General features: G+C 39.5%; 1 protein-coding gene across 1 annotated transcript in view; it reads left to right on the top strand.

Moving 5' to 3' along the window:
• Nucleotides 1–18586: 18586 nt before the first annotated feature.
• LOC150091651 (sushi, von Willebrand factor type A, EGF and pentraxin domain-containing protein 1-like) overlaps nt 18587–21563 on the top strand; it is a 183168-nt gene continuing 180191 nt past the window's right edge. Inside the window, exon 1 of the mRNA XM_090376268.1 lies at nt 18587–19203. Coding sequence (XP_090232394.1) covers nt 18667–19203 — 537 coding nt within the window. The 5' untranslated portion in view covers nt 18587–18666. The remainder of the gene's footprint in view (nt 19204–21563) is intronic.

Consider the following 21563-nt stretch of genomic DNA (forward strand, 5'->3'; position numbering starts at 1 on the left):
GAAGGATATTTCCATGAGCATTTTGTATCTCGCGGTAGTCTACAAATCATCCCCAGAAATTTACAAATTTGTCTGGGTTAACCATAATTATATTTTAAAGAATTCAGTGACTTTCACCAAAATAGTATACCGAATGGCCACTTTATTAATGATGACATTTGGAAGCCATGGTCTGGAGCGAGTATTCAGTAGCACACGCTCTTTGAGTAGACCGTGATTCAACTCAGGTGACTGCTAAATACGATTAACCATTGTGTTCGTGGTTTATTGTAAAGTCCTTTGACCTGATGGGCGTTCGGATGCATGGCCGCCGACAAAAGTACTTTGTAAGGTGGTGCATAGGGAAATAAATTTTTTGTTCACCAAAATTTAAATACATGCAATATCTTATGTTTCAATAAATTTATAAAAATATTAAAAATTGTGTATTAGTTCGAAATCCAAAGTTGGCACATGTGTATTGCTTCGAAATCCACTTGCACCACCTTGCACCATGCTGCCCGGCGCCCATATTCGGAAGTAGAAACAAGAACGTATTTTTAAATTACATACAGTATATGCTCAAACATAAAACTTGCAATGACCACCTTAACATTTCTGAAAACTTTTCATGGAAGTTTAACAAACAACGCTTGGAATTCAATTTAAAAAGTAAATTTAAAAAGTAAATTAAAACGAAATAACGCATCAACCAGAACTGCATTTGGTATGTGTTCCAGTCCAATTCGTGCTCGGTCCGAATTATAAATCCAATTATGATTCCGATTATAAACTATTATAGAGCTGCAGAAGCAAGCTGAAGGCTGAACTGGAATGGCGACAGAGGCTAGAGATGTCCCCAGAGGAGAATTCTTGCTCATTCGGATTGTAATGCGTTACAGCTTTACACGACCTTAATTAAAGCGGTCGTGTAAAGCTGTAATGCAAATTATAACATAAGAATATATTTGTATTTAGACAGTCAATTTTCGTTACATTTTGAGAGAAAGAAAATTAACCGATGGGACTGTAACTGTAATATTAGGCGGCAATGGTCATCTAGGGTTTTTTTTTTTTTTTTTCGCCCTTCTAGCGATAAGAGTTCGAGAAATTTTGCACCCGCTCCTTACTGCCATCTTAAAGCTTAATTAAAACAGTGGCTGCCCCGAGCAAGGTCAAGACACAGATTCCCACTGCGCTTCCCGCAAACGTGTGTCATCGCACCCTATCAATAATTCAGCGCTGTTTATATAAACACCTCGATATGCGTCCGGAAGTCGGGGTCACCTAACCAGACCCTTCCAATCAAACATAAGCTCATGAACGATGAGCCTCCGTACCATTACATCTGAAATCTTCTGTACAGACTTCAAATGAATGACATGAGGGAGAAGCCTTATTCTTACAATGAATGTAATATGATTAATGAGTCTTTCTCGCAAGTGAAATTATATTGAATGTTCTTTCAGCATTAGGCTTAAGTTTTGATTCATTAGTGGAATTCGGTACAGTTAATAAACATTAGAGCCTGCTTTTCTAGCGTAGTTTCTAAGAATTTTCTGAATTCATCGCAAATGGTTGCTTTTAAAAGCAAGAGATATATCATTCGGGTTGAATTGGTTATCTTTGAATAATTAATGTAATTACCGGTTGAGTATCCACCATTTTTTTATTAAAATCTCTGTCCTCTTTCAGTTTTAAATAATATAAAGTGAGAGTCACCTAACGCGACAAAAATTCTTATTTCGGATTTTTGTTATATCCAAATTACAGGTAAAAATTTCAGTTGAAGAAAACGAGTAATTTAGAAAAAATCTGTTGTATCGTTTCTAATCTCCATCTGTACTGTAAACTCACAATAGAATAATAAACAAAGAATGGGAAAACGAAAGGCTGTGTCAAAATTAGACACATAATGAGGTCTTACCCTTTCCTAGAAAACACTGTAACGGAGAATGGCACCTCACATTTTATCTTCATTGTGAAGAGTAAACCGTATCGTTCCTCGTCGTGCATGCATCTTTACATGATGATAGCTTATCAGTTTCACTTTTGCTGACTAGCTATTCTTGCAGGCATTTATAACTTCAAATTTTGTTAACGACTCCACACGTAGCGGCTCTTTTATTCCAAAAGTAAATGCAATGGATACTTTACGAGTTCTCTCATGCGCTGCATTTTACCAAGCGCGCGGCGTAATCTCAAGCAGACAGGTCAAGTGCTGGCTATCCACGAAAGTGGAAATAAAAAGGCAAGCCACCTTTCAACAATTTGATCATGCTTTTCCATGCTCCAATCACATAATCATTGTGCTTTTAGTTGATTTTGCGCCTAGCCAACTAAGGTTGAGGTGTCAGTGTACTTTGTCTGCAAGATACATGATTCTATGGTCGGTTTGCCTATTTGCTGATAATCCGATAGAGATGTCTCCAGCGAATCCTCGTCGGCCTCGAGCGAATCATGCTGCATTCGCTCGAGGCCGACTAACACGGCCGTGGTAGGAAAAAAAAGCTATAAAAGCTCCCCCGTACGGACATACTCAAAGCCAGGCCATTTCCACACAGCATAGACCGATTAGAAATTTCGAGATTATAATAAATTTTCTAACCGCGATGGCCCAATTACATCAACTTGTTTCTATAACCCTAAAGAAAGATATTATAAGCCTTTCATATGCCAGATCAACAACGGTTGAAATAGACGTCAAATGCATAATTGCGGAAAACATGTTGTTGTAGGGGTTTAGGCGCATCAGCAACTAAGTTCATATTGCATCGTATATAATATGTCTGTGAATTGCGTGTTTTCTGTAGTCAATTTGCTGTCTGCCAGATGAAAAACCATGCTAACCTCGCCTGAGACCGACTAACTCAACCATGGGGTGCCGCCGTAACCGAGCGGTCAAGCGCGCAGGTGCATAAGTACACGTGCCTTGAGTGACCGGGTTCAAGTCCATGACTGCTAAATACGGTGTTGTTTTTCGTATTCTGTCTATCTTGCGAACTCCTTTGACCATTTGGTCGTCCCGGAGAACAAACAGAAAATTTATTTATTTATTATTTATGTTGTGAAGAAGGCCCATAAAATGCCACGCGTCATTGACGCAATTCGAACTCAGGTCTTTTCTATCCAGTGTAGGGGTGGGGGAGCGGTGATTATACCAAAAATTCTACCCACGAGGACGCAGAAGAGAAATACATATAATAAAATGCATTATTTCTGCAGTTTATTTGTTAATTATTTTTTTTTAAAATTTAAATCGATTTAGGTGTATACCTTACCCCAGAAACGGCCTGAAGCGAGGGGGTTTCTTTCTAATTCACAATGAGAGTTACATTTAAGAAATTATCTAAGTTCAACAGACAGAAATTAACAATACAGTATTAAATAAATGAACATGAGGAAACAGTCAAACATCAACATTTTATTTGGGAAAAACCTTTCTTGTGCCCAATGTCAACCCAATGTGTATACAAGATGGACGATCTCGGTTCGGTAGGCCTTTCTTTACAAAATCGGTCACAGTCTATGTCCATGGTGAGAAACATAGAAACCCACACTATCTGGCCTGTGTAGAGGCCAGATTGTGTGTGTGTGTGTGGTGTTAGTGAAGATTGTGTTGATCTGTTGTTCATCTGATCACTTAGCCTGGGGGGGGGGGGCGTGGAACATCCCCGAACTCCTAGTTACCGTGCACGAGAAGGGGAAAGCGGCCAGCTAGGTCAGTAGGGCAAAAAACTCTAGGCAGGCGAACCCCAGCGTGGACTTGGGAAGGGCCAGCCCAAAAAAATAAAATAAAATAAAAGGAGAGCAGAGAGACAGAAGGCGCCTACCCCTCCATTGGGGCTAGACAAATAGTAAGGGGTGTAGGGGAAGAATAGGGGGGTTGAGGGATGGATCATCCTTTTCCTCACCTAGCAGGGTGAGGAAAAGGACATGGGAATAGAGTGCCCTATGATAGGGTGTAGAGACTGCATCAAGGCGAGCCGGTAGCTCATACATTGCCACACCAGCTGTCCGCATCCCACGTCAAGCTAGCTAGGAAGAGCGATCAGCACGACGTTAGCGGTGATGGCCTCGGGCAAGGTAAAGGCAGCTTATGGAAGGCAAAACCCCTAAGGCAAGGTGCCCCACCCACGGTCCATTGGGTCATGTTCAATTTTAGAAAACAATCTTGTAGCACTCAGAAAGAATAATCTGCAGTGCATGCAAATCAGCAGGCGAATGAGTTGCAAAGAGATATACAAAATATTAAAATATAAGACGAATTGAGTGAAACCTTCGGTTGATATAAATACCAACGTAGAGATCGTGGAGTTCAAAGCAGCGCGTTAAAGGCTTCTGTCTCGCAGGAACCGATTTTAGAGTGCAAGGAAATTGTAGAGAATGCCGAGACGACACGTTCTACACCGACATCAGCAACTCAGCTGATATCGGTGTTCGATAGAGGGCGGATTATCGGACTTCGAAAGGCTGGATGGTCCCTTCGTCGTGTGACGAAGCGAAACGTGCATTCCGTGACAGTATCACAGTGCACAGATGTTGGCAACATTGGATTGGAGCGTACGACTGCTCGTCGAATGGGCATGGAGTATGACGGAGGACTATAGTGGAGTCCCCCAGGGTTCGGTGTTGGGCCCATTGTTGTTTTCGGTATTTATCAATGATATTGATGAAGGTATATCAGGATTAATGTCTAAGTTTGCAGACGATACGAAGGTTGGCAGGGTTGTTAATGACAGTAATGATAGTACGCTGATACAACATGATCTGGAAAAGTTGAGCAGATGGGATGAGAGGTGGCAACTGAAGTTTAACATTGACAAGTACTGCATATGGGTAGCCGTAACCATAGAGCAACGTATCAACTGGGTGGTACTACACTCAGGGTATGAGGAATGAAAAGGACCTGGGGATAACTGTACAGTCAGATATGAAGTTTTCTGAGCTGTGCAAAAAGGCTGCAAGAGTAGCTCATGGTGTCTTGTCAATGATATACAAGAATTTTGCTAGCAGGGATAAGAGGGTGATTGTCCCCTTGGTCAGGCCACGCCTTGAGTACCGTATACAGGTCGGGAGGCTTCATTTTATGAAAGATATAGAGCTGCTGGAACGAGTACACAGAAGAGCAACAAGATTGGCGAGTGGAACAAAGGGTTGGTGTTACTAAGAGAGGCTTAAGTTCTGCAAATTGCAACTTCTGGAGATTAGGCACCTGCGAGGCGATCTACATTGAGGTGTATAAGGCCTTGAATGGATTGAGCAAGCTCAATGTTAATGGTATTCTTCCTCATGCTCAGATTACTCACCTGAGGGGTGATAAATTCAAATTGAGGAAAGACAATTGTAGATTAGATGTGCAGAAATTCGTCTTTGGCCAGCAGGTGGTTGACAGTTGGAACAAACTTCCATCTGTTGTAGTGGAGGTCAGCAACTTAAATAAGTTCAAAGAAGAACTAGACAAACATTTGAAGTGAATGGATGGGTGAAATGAGAAGAGTGTTTTTTATTTTATTTATTTATTTATTTATTTATTTTTTTTTTTTTTTTTTTGGCTGATGCTATATAAGCTTTCTTTCTCGCATCATATGCCCTACTAATGCTAATATTGTATCGCTGTCATACTTGTTGTCTCACGTTATACGCTGTTCTGTTGTTAATATTTCGGTTTGAATCTCCCACCTCTTTGCGCTAAATCAGAAGGTATGTTTCAAATGTAACAGTATTAAGCTTTTACCTGTTTATAGTAATTAAGTAGTAAAAGCCTTAGCAGATATCTAGTAACTCAAGCATTGTATATGCCAGATAAGCTGTATTTATAAATCAGATAACAAGTATTTCGTGTATTTTAAAATTTTATTAGATTTTGTAGCATAATTGAATATGTATCATCACCCCCTGACCAGTGGCTATAACCGGGTGTCTCCTAGGAGAAATAAAGATAATAATAATAAAATCACCTGTCGAAACATTGCAGGCCGTCGGCTTCCCTCTGTCGGCCAACAGAAGGAGGCCGACGTGCATACTGACCATTGAATCGATTGCCGCTGAGCGCTGCCCTCAACAGAGTTTGGAATAGTGATGTGCACGGGGTACTTGGGATACAGAATGGCGTCGAGTGGTCTTCAGCGATGAATCCCACTTCTGCTTGGGGCCCGATGATCGCCGTACACACGTATGAGGACGACGTGGTAAACACAATGATCCTAGAGCCACTGGTGAACGCCATACTATACGCCCCGCTGGTCTTATGGTGTGAGGAGCGATCGGTTTTGATAGTCGGTCATCGTTGGAGTTCGTTAGCGGTAATCTGACCGGACTACTCGCAGCTATGTCACCGAGATTCTCTTATTAAATAAATAAATAAATTTTCTGTTTATACTCCGGGACGACCAAACGGTCAGAGGAGTTCACAAGATAGACAGAATACAACAAACAGCACCGTATTCAGCAGTCACGGGTTTGAACCCCGGTCACTCAAGCCTAGTGGTCAGGCGCGCGGTTTGAACCATGCGCCTGACCACTAGGCTACGGCGGCTTTGTTGTGGTGCCTGTCTGCGCGGGTAGCACAGTGGTATCGTCACCATCCTCCCCACACCGGGTTCGAATCCCGTCGATGACGAGAGGAACTTTAGTGAGCTTTTTTCACTCCGCGGCTGAGTTAGTTGGTCTGAGGCGTATATAGCAAGTTTTTTTTACCCAGTAATTGGGTTTTTTTCGTTAACAGTAAACAGGCAAATCGACCAGAGAACATACGCAATTTAAAGACAAATAAATATATGGGCAGATGTAATCATTTACGGGGGACCCTAATATCATAGATTTTTTTTTTTTTTTTTTTTTTTTGTGGTACCTGAGAATATTTTTCAGCAGTACAACGCCCGAACACATACACTTTTATTTCTAATTTTTTCCGGGTACCATTTCGGTTCAGCCCACAAAGAGCAAATCGGACTGCGAACACACTTCTAAAGGGAAAACACACATGAACTGGCGCCCTATGATCGCCAAAAAATAAATAAATAGAAATAACGTGGTGAAACCCATGTTTAGTCTCTAGAGCAAAGTTTCCGGCATCCCCCTCCCCCCCATACTTCTCCTTCAACCCATGCACGGTACTAAGTACTATAGGTTTTGATACCTTTCGTGTTTGGGGTTTTTCATAAAAAAAAAAAAAAAAAATTGAGTTCAATAATGTATGTGTCTGTTCTGTTAAGCATCAAAGCAACTAAGGTTATGATGCGTCAGTATATTGTGTCTGTAATTTAATTGCTGCATTCTTCGGTCGGTTGGCCGTTTACTGGACGAAAAACATGCAACCCTCGCCTATAGTTACCGTTTAACCCAGCCACGTTGTGAAAAAAAAGATTCTCGAGTCATTGATGGGATTTTTCCAGCAGGAATGGTGAATATAACCACCGTGCTATACCGCGAGAATTGTGTATTTTCGTACCGTATGCACAATAAACATGCTGAATACTCAATATTTTCAGTCTTATCGAATTTATTATGCTCTTCTGCGTGAAAACTCGATAACAAGGCTATTTCATAGTATCGACCTATATTTTGAGTAGGCCATCTATTGTGGAATTACTTCAAATCTTATCAATTTGTAGTTTATCTCCAAAAAAGAAAAAAAAAAAAAGTTTGTTTTGTGTTGCACAATGATTATGACGAATTGATACGACTTCCTCAACAGTTAAATTTTGTAAACGTATCACTGAAGAAATATGATAGTATGTAACATTCTTTTGGACCAGCACACTATGTGAACCACAATACTTGACCCCATTCGTTTGATAATAGTGTCATGGCAATATCAAAACATTTGATTACAAAGTAAGTTTTTATATTCTGCTAATACTGAGAAATGTTTTCATGACGTTAAAAATCTGCCTAAACCGACCGCGACTTTAAAACTAAGTTACAAGGGCGAATCAAACGAAAGCAAGATTTCTGGTACCGGAAGATAAATTGTGCACCATGAGCAGAAAGAATAATATAACGAAATAATGATAGAGATGACCCTACTCAGGGTATGTATATCGCAGTTTTGAAGACTAAATGCACAAGGCATAACATGTTATGGGTTGAGATTGACTACATAATATTGGTGTAAATACACCATAGTACCCATAAATTTAACTACATAAGTAGTGTAACGGCATCGTTTGATTATATATCATATTGTGGCTACCTTCACAACGAGATACCAGATATTGCACTACTTCGAATAAATAACACTTCTCTAGTAGAGAGACTACTGTTATTCATTCTCAGTGGGCACAACCGTGATGGCATGTCTGAATTATCATTGTACCTGCCAGCCCAACGATGAATGAGCCAACAAGCTCCAAAACGTGTCTGGGTGGTGGTACCCACTGGGAATAAATAACAGTAGTCTTCTCCACTAGAGAAGCGTTATTTATTCGAAGTAGTGCAATACCTGGTATCTCGTTGTGAAGGGAGCCACAATATGAGATATAATCAAACGATGCCGTTACACTACTTATGTAGTTAAATTTATGGACAAACTATGGAATATTTACACCAATATTATATAGTTAATCTCAACCCATAACATTATGCCTTGTACATTTAGTCTTCAAAATATTATTATTATCTTTACCATTTGGCATCTCTCATATTGTGGAATTAAGTTCGCAACCGTGATGGCATGTCTGTATTATCAGGGTACCTGTCCGTCCACCGATGAGTGAGCCAACGAGCTCCGAAACACTTTTGGGTGGTGGTGCCCACTGAGAATTAATAACAGTAGTCTTCTCTACTATAGAAGCGTTATTTATTCGAAGTAGTGAAATACCTGGTATCTCGTTGTGAAGGTAGATGAAATATAATCAAACGATACCGTTATACTACTTATGTAGTTAAATTTATTGGTAAACTATGATGTATTTACACCAATAGTATATCGCAGTGCACAGTAACAGAAGTACGGTTACAGTGAGGGTTATAACCTATGTCCTCCACATAGGTTGGAATTATCTCCTTGTGATTTCATTGTTTTTGGGATACTGCTATGTAATCTGGAAGGAAGTCGATTCCAGACACAAAGGACCACCAGGCTGTTCTGAAATGATGCAATCAAATAACAAAATTGGTTTTACAATTAAGGTATAAATTTAAAAAATATATATAGTTGACAAATATTTAAAGAATAGGGCAGGTTATAGGATCCGGGTGCGAGAATGTATGTTGAGGATGAGAGATCCTTTATTTGGATTCTTTTGAATAGGTTGGGCACGATGCATGATTCGTAAGCTATTTGAGGATGATGATGAATTTTACTTTCAACACGATGGGGCACCTCCCCATTTTCATCGCGATGTTAGGGCTTATCTGGATGAAACTTTCCCAAACAGATGGATTGGACGAAGAGGCAGTGTTGAGTTCCCTCCGCGTTCTTCAGACCTAACGCCATTTGATTTTAAATTTATGGGTATACTTCAAAGATAAAGTTTATGCCACAAAACCAGCAACAATCGCTGAATTGCGGCAAGCTATTGAAGCAGAATGTGCAGCAATATCAAGATATATTTTAGGTGCGGTATGCAATTCAGTTTCTTGACGATGTCAACAATGCCTGAATGAGAATGGAGGACAATTTGAACACTTGCATTAATGCATATTTTTTTTCTCACATTTTTTTTTTCATAATAAAATTGAATTTACGAAAATAAACATAGAAGTTATTAACAATCAAAGTGTGTATACATTTTGATTGTTTACATCTTATTTTTTAAATACTTCATTATGCTAATATATGTAAATGGTAGTAGTGGGTTCGATGTGCTAATGCTGCGCCTGTACTGCCATCTATAGTATTTTATTTATTAGTCTATATAAGGTGGTTAAGCTTACATTGTCAATGGTGTGGCTTTGTGTTGGAGTGTTAGTCTGTCTGTTCTATATTTTTATTTTTCCCTGTATAAGGACCACCGCTATTCAAATCCTCTGCTTTGGCGGTTCAGGTGGCGTCTGATCCTTCGATCGGTTCGCCTTTGCGACGATTTGTCTAGCGATTGAAATGCAGCGACCCCACACATAAATTCAATGAATCCAAATTAACTTACGCCCATATTTCGGTCTTTCCTTATTCAAGCGCCATCACCCTATGCAATCGAGAGATATCACACATATATCTATACATATATGTGTAAAAAAAATTTTTTTTAAGGTCAAGGCCACTGAAATCTCAGGAAATTAGGTGGCAGGACCTGCCAGAGTGAATTAAAGACTATCGGGTATCTGGTCTGCCTCCACGGGGCGTAGGTGGGGCAACGTTGGGCCTCAGAAGAGGTCCAGCGGCTAAATGGCCGGAGGAACAACGGTACAAAACACCACACTTCCATAATCCACACACTTTTAAATCTCTGGCCTTCCCAGTGAACTGGTACACCCACAATAAAAGCAACGCGGAGATGGGGGAAACCCCTGGTGCCGTTAGACACTGAAAACACTTACACTTATTGGCCTTGTGGTACTCTGTTGAAATGGGGCATAATGGTCAGTCTATTTTGGTTTTATTTTATTTTATTGCAGTTAGTTTAGTCTCTATTAGTGATATTTCACGTAATTTGGAACTGGCACCTTACGAGGGGCGCGCCGCTAAATTCTTATGTAATTGGCTCTAAATTTTAAAATTGATATATTATTTTGAATTGGATTTTCTAAATTTATTTGGAGATTTTCTGCTACAATTTTTAGTCTTACCCTTTCTTTTCCATCCCTGTTGATTAATTATTATGTTTAATTTATCATTTTTCGCTCAACAGTTTTGTCATGCTACTGGCATTAATTTTGATTTGATCAGTTATATATATATATATAATGTGTATCGAATATTTTCATATTTTCTACAATTTCATATCTGTATACACAATAAATATTTTCACATTCCAATTTACAAGGATCAAATAAAACTAATGAATCATCTTAATTTTTGAATTTACCTTATTTGTTTTAATTGACTCCAATTATCTATTTAAAGTTTCGCTTGGGCCTATATGGCTTCATGGTATCAAGCATGTTAATGCCTTGGAGGATTAACATGCTTGATATCATGAAGACTGTTAAACGTATGTCGAAGTAAGACGGGGTGATTTTATATTAGTCATGGGTATAATGAATACTTGAAGAAATGCAACCTTTGTATTAGCAAAGAAAAGATCTGACATTGGGTTAAGCTTCATGAATAAAGCGTTGCCCATTACTGCCCGTTCTATTTTTTATAAAAATCACTCGAAGCAGAAAGCTGTTTCATGTTGTATGCATAACTGATTACAGTCGATTATCTCCTATTTATTTCCATTATTGAATGATAATGTTTTGGATCGAACTTGACGATCTCAATAGTTTTACACAAGTGCTAATCGACTTGAAATCGATACCGCATATTTTGTTTTGTTTGGCCCTATCGGTAGTACAGTAGCTGGCTACGACCGCGGTCCTTTCACATCATGTGGAAAAGGCGTGGGTTCGAATCCTACTCTCGACGGAAGGAAATTCCTCAGTTTTTTTATTTTTTTTTTTTTTTCTTCCACAACGTGGATGAATTAGTTTGTTTCGGACAAGGCTTGCATAGTGCGAATTTCTTCTAGTTCGTCTAATAAACAGACGAAAAAAACATCACAATACACTAAGGCCACAGCCTTAGTTGCTTTGGCGTTTAAGACAACGCCACCTCGTTTTTGCATTTTTTTTTTTTTTAAATTTCCTTTTTAATCATTTACTGCTATGAATGTGTTTGGCTATGAATATGTTTGACTTCAATTCGTCCTTTGTAAAAAAAAAAAAAAAAAAAAAACAGTTACATCTGTTTAAATTAGTCTTCTAGTTCCTGGTTAAAAAGTTTCTGGTTAATGTGTAAAGAGGATTAAATGAACACAGCAGTTCTGGTTATTGTCACTGCTGGAATCTATAACAAATGAAAATGGTCAGTGAATTCTCTTGGCGTTTTCTTCAGCCATTTTATTTCACTTAAATCTTTAATGAGAAGCGTGTAGTAAATATTCTTACGTCACCTAAGACACTAACGAACTTTTAAGCATTGAATACAGAGTTGTATTTCAGTCTCATCTCCCACAAGCTGAAGTAGTGGAGTATGACGTAGCCCAGTGGTCAGGAGCGAGAGTGCATCGCACGCGTTCCTTGAGTGGACCGGGGTTCAAGCCCGTGACTACTAAATACGATAAATATTTGTATTGACGATTTATTGTAAACTCTACTGACTTGGTTGTCGTGCCGGAGTATAAACAGAAAATTTATTTATTTTATATAACTGTCAGTTTATTTCTCGAGGCAGCAAGGGCCAGGACGCTTACAAGCGAAATGGCTCGCATAATTCCGGACTGTGTATTTTGCGGCGCAGTTCAGAATACGCTACCTGCACGCTGTTGGTTGACCATGTGGTAGACAGCTTGCCACACGTTTAATGCAGGCGTCGACGATTCCCTGGATCAGAGATTCCCAAGCTGTGGTACGTTGTCACCTGCATGCTGTTTGGGAGCAATTCGGAAGACAACTTAAAATAAACTTCTTACCGCTTTGATTTAAAAAAAAAAAAAAAAATACTTCGCATTATTCTTGTGTGCTATTGTGTAACTAATTTATAATTCTTTTATAACTCATTTGGGCTTGCAATACATACCAAAATGCATTTTCAGTGTTCATCATGCGACTTGTATGTTCCAACATTTACAATTTAAATTTAACATTAAAATTTAACAGCACGCTTTACACTGTTTAGTAAATAGCAGTGCCGGACCAAGGTATTTTTAGTGCCCCGCGCAGAAAGATTTTTCGGCGCTCCCTTTACTAAGGATATATATATTCATGATTTGTAAAATTTGGTGACCCTTAAAGAATGACGTCTCGGGCAAGGGCCCTGCTAGCCCGTGCAAAGAAGAGTATTCCACGAAACAGCAGGCATCACTCTTAACCTTGATAACAACCCCAAACAGGAAAGGAAGAGAATCTCTGAAATTATGTACAGGACCTGGCAAGAGACATGGGACACCACCAACAAAGGATTGATAACCATAAAGTTCATTCCCTCTGTGAACCTCATCAATCCAAAGCCTCCTCCCTGGTACTCACCGGCCTCCATACTACATTTCTATTGACAGGCCACGGACCCTTTAAAGCGAAGCTAACATCCCTAGGCATTGAAGATGATCCACTGTGTCACTGCGGGGCTAAAGAAACGTGGGATCACGTAATGTATAATTGCCATGAATATGATGAGTTCCGGCTAAGGTTTGCCACTAAAATGCAAGAAAATTCCCGGCATTGTGAGCACCTGATTATGATGGACGAGCAGCGCTACGCCGCCTTTACAGAGTTTGCGCAGTCTGTCTTCACTGCTAGACGGGTTCGGCACCCAAACACCACCCATTGAAGATCAAAGTAAAAAAACTTCCTGGATATGACAGTCCTCTCAGGAGACGGGGAAAAAAAAAAAAAAAAACCCTCCTTCCTTTCTTCGTCCCAGGAGTGACAGAACCCACCAGCACAGCTCAGCTGCGCTGCCATTAGGCCTCCCTAACCACGCTCCCTTGCGTAGTCCTAGTCCTTTGCCTCCGCTCCCCGGCGGGAAGGGGAGTTCATCCCTGGTGTCCTTCCCCCTTCGCCACCCCTCTTTTTCACTCTGGTGGGGCATGAGCCTGCTCCACTGACTTGGGGGTCATCTTCCCTATGGACCCCATATCTTTCCCCCCCCAGTCTTCAGTCTCCCTCCTTCTCTAACTTACAACTAGCGTCCGAATCAACTCCAAATTGCTTGAGTCCTACACCCAAAAACTTAACAGCATCAAATCGACCAACTAGTACTCCCTTTGTTTGCTGACCCCTATCTATAGCGGTTTTTTTTTTTTTTTTTTTTAGGTCCTTGCCACTGAAATCTCAGGAAATTAGGTGGCAAGACCTGCCAGAGTAAATAACTAAAATAGTAGTGTACCTGGTCTGCCTCCACGGGGCGGTGTGGGGCAACGTTGGATCCCATTAGGGGCCCAACGGCTAAATGACCAGATGAACAACGGTACACGACACTACAAATACAAAATCCATACACTTTTAAACCTCTGGCATTGACAGTGTTCTGTTTCACACCCACAATGTATAGCACGCGGAGATAGGGGGAACCCCTGGTGCCGTTTGACACACTCTCTCTAGTGTATCACACACTCTGCACTCTAGCCCGTGCTTTAATCCGGCACTAGTAAATGGAATGTGTGTTATTTCTCAGAGTAAAGCGAACTTCACCTTTTTTACCAGTTGCCTCATATTCTACCTTTTGTTTCAGCAATGTTTCCGGCACTGCTTTCCTTAGATTCGTATCATATGAGTGCACTATCACTTGGCATTGGTATACGCGTATACTTGAAACGCAGCATTGCGCACAAATCGAACAGATTAATTCCTTGTTTTGGCAGAAATTACGACCACCTGCTATCCGATGAGGGTCAAGCAATCCTTGAAAACAGTATCATGCCTTTTAAATTAAAAATGCTTAAATGTTAAGAAAAAATATTATAATGGAGCTATTTTTCCACTTCTTAGCATGGTAAATAATGGAGACCAATTCAATCTTAATATGGCGATTCAAAATAAAAACTCGCACATTCGAATACTCGAAGATCTCTTTACGAGAACTTCATTTGTATTGGACTGTAAACACGAGTTTTAAATGAATAATTCAAATAATTTGAATGGACACTATTTTGCTTTAAGTTAAAAAAAAAAATTAAAATTTCTGTTTATACTCCGGCACGACAACCAAGTCAGTAGTTGGTAAACAGACATAAAAATATCCCCTTCAAGGTGAGCTATGAACCCCTCGCCTGTACTGCTAAATTTAAACTCTGTTTAAACTGTAAACACATTTTTCTGGGGGAGTCTTTTAAGTCTTCACGGTGGATATAATCACCATCCTCTCTACACCGAAAGGAAATGCCCGAGTTCGAATCACGTCAATGACGCAAAGAATTTTCATGAGCTTTTTTCAGCAATAGTCGGTTTCAGGAGAGGATTGCATAGTTTTTCCTCCCGGAAACTCCAGTTTTTCATTTAGCAATCAGGCAAATCGGCCATAGAATACACATAATTTACATATACAATATACTGTTGCCTCATAGCCTTAGTTTCTTTGGCACTTAACACACACACACACTGGAGGATTTCGGGAACAGACTCATGGAAATTTATTAAACCCATTTTCCAAATAAATAGGACAGTTGTTTGGAAAGTAAGTAGGTTCTTGTGATAAAGCATTTAATAACATAACAAGGAAACAACACATAATGAAGGCACATTAATGTACTACTTTTCGACATAGTCATTCATCATATTCAGGCACTTATCCTACCGTGTCACGAGTGCAGTAATTAAGTTAGGGATTACGGAAGCGGTCGCTCATATACCCAATGCTTAATTTGTGTATACTGTGGTCGAAAAAAAAAGGACGAAAAAAAAAATAATAATAATAATATGTATATAAATAAAAAAAATTCCGAGAGGGAAAAATAGGCCACTGTGTGGAAAAAATTCATAAGGTCCTTGTGTTATTGAAGGGATTCGACCCCCAAGCCTTTTCCATGAGGTATGGAAGGTCCGTGATTATAATCATTGTACTGTCCATGAGAACCGAAGGCTGAACAGATATAAGTCAGAGGGGATAAGATTGGAAAACGTGGTGTATGGATAAGCACCCGCTATTCGTAACGCTGTATTGTTTAATCACTGTTGTGTGCATACACAACAGTGATTAAACCACCAAAAACAGACCACCAAAAACAGACTTCTTCCTTGGGCATGACTGTTAAAATCGTATACAGCTCGAAACTGCAGATGAATTTCAGTGAGCTTGGTCCTTTGACACGGACAACGGATAACTGCGTTCACTTCTTCATTTGTCCAAGTTTCAGGTAGAATAGCCATTTCGATTTAGTCACTTAATGTTAACTAGGGTGAACAGCGGCGTCAAACCGCGAGGACCGAAAACCGAACAGATGTAAGTCAGAGGGGGCAAGATTGGAAGAGTGTGTAAGAATAGGAAAAGAAACGCTAGAGATGTGTCTTTTCTGTATTCATGCGAAATTGCACTATTAGGATAAGGCTCATGTGTGGCCTTCCCTAACAATGAAACGTTGAATTTGCTGTTTCGGTTCTTCCCCCAAAAAATCAGTTGTTTATTTTCCTATAGGTATATGACATTTCAAAACAACCGTATGAAAATATACAAAGGACATATTTCTCAATAACGTCATACCGTTTTACGTTGTGTGCCCACTAGTATGGCCCCTAAAGCCACTGATGTTTAGTATCTCTGAATCCCTTAGTCTAATTCGAATGCCGAAAGAAAAAAAACAAAAATCATTTCCAAGAGATCATAAACTCCGGCTGTTTTTATACCATGTAACTCTATGATGCTTATTTGCTCTCTTCTAATAATGTAATAAGTTTTTCCTATATTTCGTAATCCACTGCAGAAGATAACACATCCAATTTTGAACTTCACTTGGACTCATTTCGGCAGTTGTGTGGTGCTATCACTGCTTTAGTGCAGTTTGTCGTATTGCTATCCCATCCTTGATCACCCTCTGAAACAGCACACAATGAGGCCATATTCTTCTAAACAATTACCGAGAGCTTTCTTTCTCAACATACCACCTGAACAATTGCCAATTGCCTTTCTTCATACCACACATCACTGGACTTTGTCACCAACATTGTAATATGAATTATAATTAATATATTTTACATCTCATCAAATTAACATCTAAAAACAATTGTTATTGTTATTTCTTGAATTTAGTTTTAAGGCTTTAAAAGTTTTCAGTTAGCCATCAGTTACTTAATTGGCGAACTTCATTGCGCAAAATATGAAATATTTTAGAATATACTGAGCTGTCTCAACTATAATCATAATTTGAAAGGATTCGTTAAAATGTTCCTTCAAGAAAAATTATTTTCAACCAGGCTGAAAAGGGATGATTCTTTGGAATGAGAAAAGGGATGTAATAATAAGACCAGGAGAGGGCTGCAACAGGTAGCATACCTCAAATTTATCTAACAGTGAAGTATTAATTTATCAGTTACCAATTTCTAGGAGTTGGTTGCGATTCTGAGCTTATTTTAATTTCACAAGCGCTTTTTGAATCTAATATGTGCATTTTTACTTACATTGTAGCATGTTTAAATCTCTTAATATACTTAAAAGAGAAACAATAATTTAATGATCACCCTCACGCTTTTTTTGAAATAACTAATGGTTAACTAGTTAAATTAAACAAAACATAGAAAACAAAGAAGGAAAGTTCAGATTAATGGAACTGCAAAAGCATATTTTATACTCCTCCTCATCGCGAAAAGAAGCTTAAGATTACAGTCACCTAACCCAAGCAGATCACCTTAAACAAACACCGTAAATGTTTATCGGTTTTTTTCTTTCTCGCCTCCATTCCATCCCTTTTCCATGACTGCAAAAAATTTATTAAGCTGTCACTCTTGAGTTAATTCCATTAATTAATAAAACGATATCAAAAAAGGATGGAAACTATGAGAAACAATAAAAATATTTGGTATTTCCCTTACATGGCAGATGATCTTGGTTAAGAACTGCCTGTATTAAGAATAAAGAGAATTATTAACCAAAACAGAAAAGCAAATGCTTCTAACTCGAGACACTCACCTCTGAAGTCCGTATAGTTCGATGAACTTGAAATGTTTAAATATTCCTACTAGACTTTAGAAATATTCCTACTAGACATTAGCTATAAATCTGAAGAAAACTTATTTATTTATGTGCACTCTTTGTTGAACTCTGTTAATTATTCTATTTCTACCAGAAAAGTAAAAATACAATCGGAATTCAACGTCAAAATCTTTCTAACGGAATAACTGATTATCAGTTCGTACGAATGTGCACTCTTTGTTGAACTCGTATTTTTGAAATACTCTTTTGGTTCCTCTCCAGTTACACAAGTACAACGTACATTCCTCCCCAGCCCCCTTATTCTATGAGCACAATATTGGTTTTCGTGTTTATATGTTTCTCTGCTGAACCAGAAGTACTTACCAGCCGAAACAAACATCACAAAATTGTGCTCATGTAACAGTCCCGAACTCTAATAATCTTACGGGTCGAATGTCGAACAAGATTTCTCTGTGATAATGGAGACAAGGGTAGGTCTGACAGCTTGGCTACGTCACAGCGACGGGGAAGGAGTAGGGTCAAGTTCTCTGTAACGTGACCTCTAAGCAATGATCATTAGTGATTTCATTCTTCGGTGTGCATGGAACACAACGTTATCTTACTATCAACTTTTATGGCGTAATTAGCTGGACCAAGCTACGGACAAGACAGCCTACCCAAGTGGCCTGCGAATGAGAAAGCCTCGCAATAACCCGTAGGTGAACGATTACAAAATGCAGTTCACAACAATCTTTGGTCTCAGAAGTAAAACGAAAAGTGATCTCGACTTTGGAGGCCGCCGGCCACCAGAGCGTGCTCATGCGCCACCCCCGCGCTAACAGTAGCGGCGCCTGTGTCAAGAGCCGACACAGGAGTCCGGACACAACCATGAGTGTGTCGCATAAGGAATATAACCACAGAGTGCAGAGATAGACGTGTGTTGTGAGAGGACTACCAGATTTGGGCCCCTAGTCATGGTCCCTAAGACATGCACTTTTAGGCTGTTTGTGGCGGTGGTCCTTGTAGCGCCTTATCTGTGCACTACGCTCGATGATCCCAAGGAACTAGAGAAGGAGTATGAAACGTTCTTTAATCGTGGCCATAAACCAGACAAGACAGCTCGTGATAAGTTGCCGAACCAAGTCGAGAAGTCGAAGGTGGACGTTCTCGGGGCTGTTTTAAAACGACATGTGGCAGCCCTGAGGAAAACTGTCAACAAACAAGTGGAGTTAGTGTTTTTAGTGGACAGCTCGGCTTCAGTTGGAGCTGAAAATTTCTTCAATGAGTTGAAATTCGTGAAAAAGCTGCTGGCAGACTTTACTGTGGATTACAACACAACGCGTGTGGCTGTCATCACATTCAGTTCTCGGAACCGCGTGGTGAAACACGTGGATCATCTGACCAAGCCTTCCCCGGATAATAACAAGTGTGCTCTACTTGATGATCAGCTGCCTAAAATCACATACCAGGGAGGCGGAACGTACACATTAGGGGCCGTCCTCCAAGCTCAGGTTTGGCTATTTTTATTTTTTGTAAATGTACTCCTTATAGGATAGCATTGCAATGCAGATTCATTTCAGCACTGTCTGTTATAGAACAATAATGAGAACGAGCGAGTTATTTCTTGCTAAAACTTTACTTCCTAAAAACGACATTCCCTTATCTGTTAATATTCATTCATCAATCGAATTATTGCGTCTGTTAAACATCTTGCATCAAGCTGTTTCTGTAAATTACCGTTTCTATTCAAGTGAATATCATCGTCCAACTACTGGACTAGGATGTTCAACTTTTAACAACCTTTAAGCAATTTTTGTTTAGGGTAACATTCATGTTACTTGACTGCTCTAGAGTCGGAACATACGTAGAAATTAAAATACAACGCATAACGATTTATCTAGACTGAATAAAGTATTTCACAAGGAACTCTCTTCTTCGTCATAGAAGCTGGGAGTAGTCATTCCTCACAATATATTCTTCTATGATGGATTTGATTTAACAATGAACATGAGACTGATTCATGAAGATGAAAAGGATTTCAAAAACTGAAAATGGAAAATTATTTTACAGCGGAACCAGATGCAAACACCTTACGCGATATATATATATATATATATATATATATATATATATATATATATATATATATATATATATATATATATATATATATATATTTTTTTTTTTAGAGATAGTTACATATTTTGAATGGAGGATGACATGGGATAATAACCCAACCTTTTCCGTTTCCCACTTCAAGGACATGAAGATCAAATATTTTACTGTAAATGTGGACTATCAGGCAGGAGCTTATGGACTCAGATCCCACAGCCATCGCCCAATATATGCAAAAGTTGTTAAAGCTATGATGTCTGCTTCAGTGATCTGGTCTTCGACCTCACCCTCACACCAAAAATGTCGAATCACGTTAGATTACTGCTTCCTAGGTTAGCTAGACAGGACTGCACGGAATCATCCATCCTCAATCACTAGAGCGGAACTATACTCCAGTCTGGACATCATGCCAAGGAAACATTTCATTTTAAAATGTAACATCACAACACTGAGACAGCTTAATGACGCACAGCTAGACTCTCTGGATGTCAATGGCATTATCTCAGCCGTTGCGGTAGCACAGTGCACATAAGCACCGTCCTCCCCATACCGGGTGATAAAAACAGGGTTCGAATCCCGTCAGTGACGCAAGGAGTTTTATGGGCTTTTCTCGCAACGTGGTTGAGTTAGTTGGTCTCAGGTGAGGGTTGCATGGGTTTTTTCGAGCGCAAACTTGGGTTTTCCGTCCAGCAAACAAGCAAATCGACCACAGAACACACGCATAACATAATATATATGGCGCAATATGGTCTAAGTCACTGATGCGCTTAAAACTCTCAACTGCATTATCACGTGCTACACACAATTCTACACCAGCTATCAGTGGAAACTACAGAAACTTGCTTACGTTTCATACATGTTCCCGTCCAATATCATTAACATATGCAACTCTCGGTCTGTGAAGAGACTGAGAGATGAATATGTTAATGATAAGTTTGTATCGGATTTGCATTCTATAGCGACAGACACTTATAGGATGTAAATCTTTACTGAAACTTTTGTGTTAGTACAGTTACTGTGAAAGTCCTAGGCTGAATTAACTGACACTATATCTGTCTTTTCCTGATGGTCCGGCTTCATGCACAAATATCTACATTTGACCAGTCATTTGAAAACTACAGTTTTGATCATTTCAAAACCTGTTACACAGCAATTCATGAACTGTCACGTTCTTATTACTGTTATTAACTAGAAGTCATGCTTTTACAGTATTAACTGTTTGTTTGTATTAACCATGTTTGCCAACTGTATTAACTAATTGTATTTTCAACGTGTCGTGGTGAGGAAATCTGTGCGCCCCGAGGATTCCGAGAGTTGTGCCGGTGGTAGCTTAGTTACAAGAAAGATCTCCCACGGCGGACCAGGCAAAAATGTTGAGCGTCTCATCTCGTAAAAAAAGGTTATTGTTCAGAAACCTTCCAAAAACTTCCCAAAGAAACTCAAAAGACTACTCTGGAAATATAAAAAGACTGGAAATATAAAGCCTAAATTCACGGAAAATGGAAACATTTGCAGGAAGTTCAACATATAAAAATTTCAGACACTTGCTCTACATGAAACCAGATGGTCAAGAACTGATGCGATAAGCTAGGAGGACTCAATACCCTCCTTTTCTGAACCCAAGTCCGCGCGGGTAGCAGAGTGGTTATAATTACCGTCTTCCTCACCATACAGGTGGAAGAGGGCCAGGGTTCGAACCTCGTCAATGACAGATGGAACACTATTACGAGTTTCTTTCACTTGGTGGCTGAGTCAG

This window comes from Mastigoproctus giganteus, chromosome 1, assembly GCF_048544385.1.
Source record: "Mastigoproctus giganteus isolate SK-2022 chromosome 1, ASM4854438v1, whole genome shotgun sequence".
NCBI classification, from domain to species: Eukaryota; Metazoa; Arthropoda; class Arachnida; order Uropygi; family Thelyphonidae; genus Mastigoproctus; species Mastigoproctus giganteus.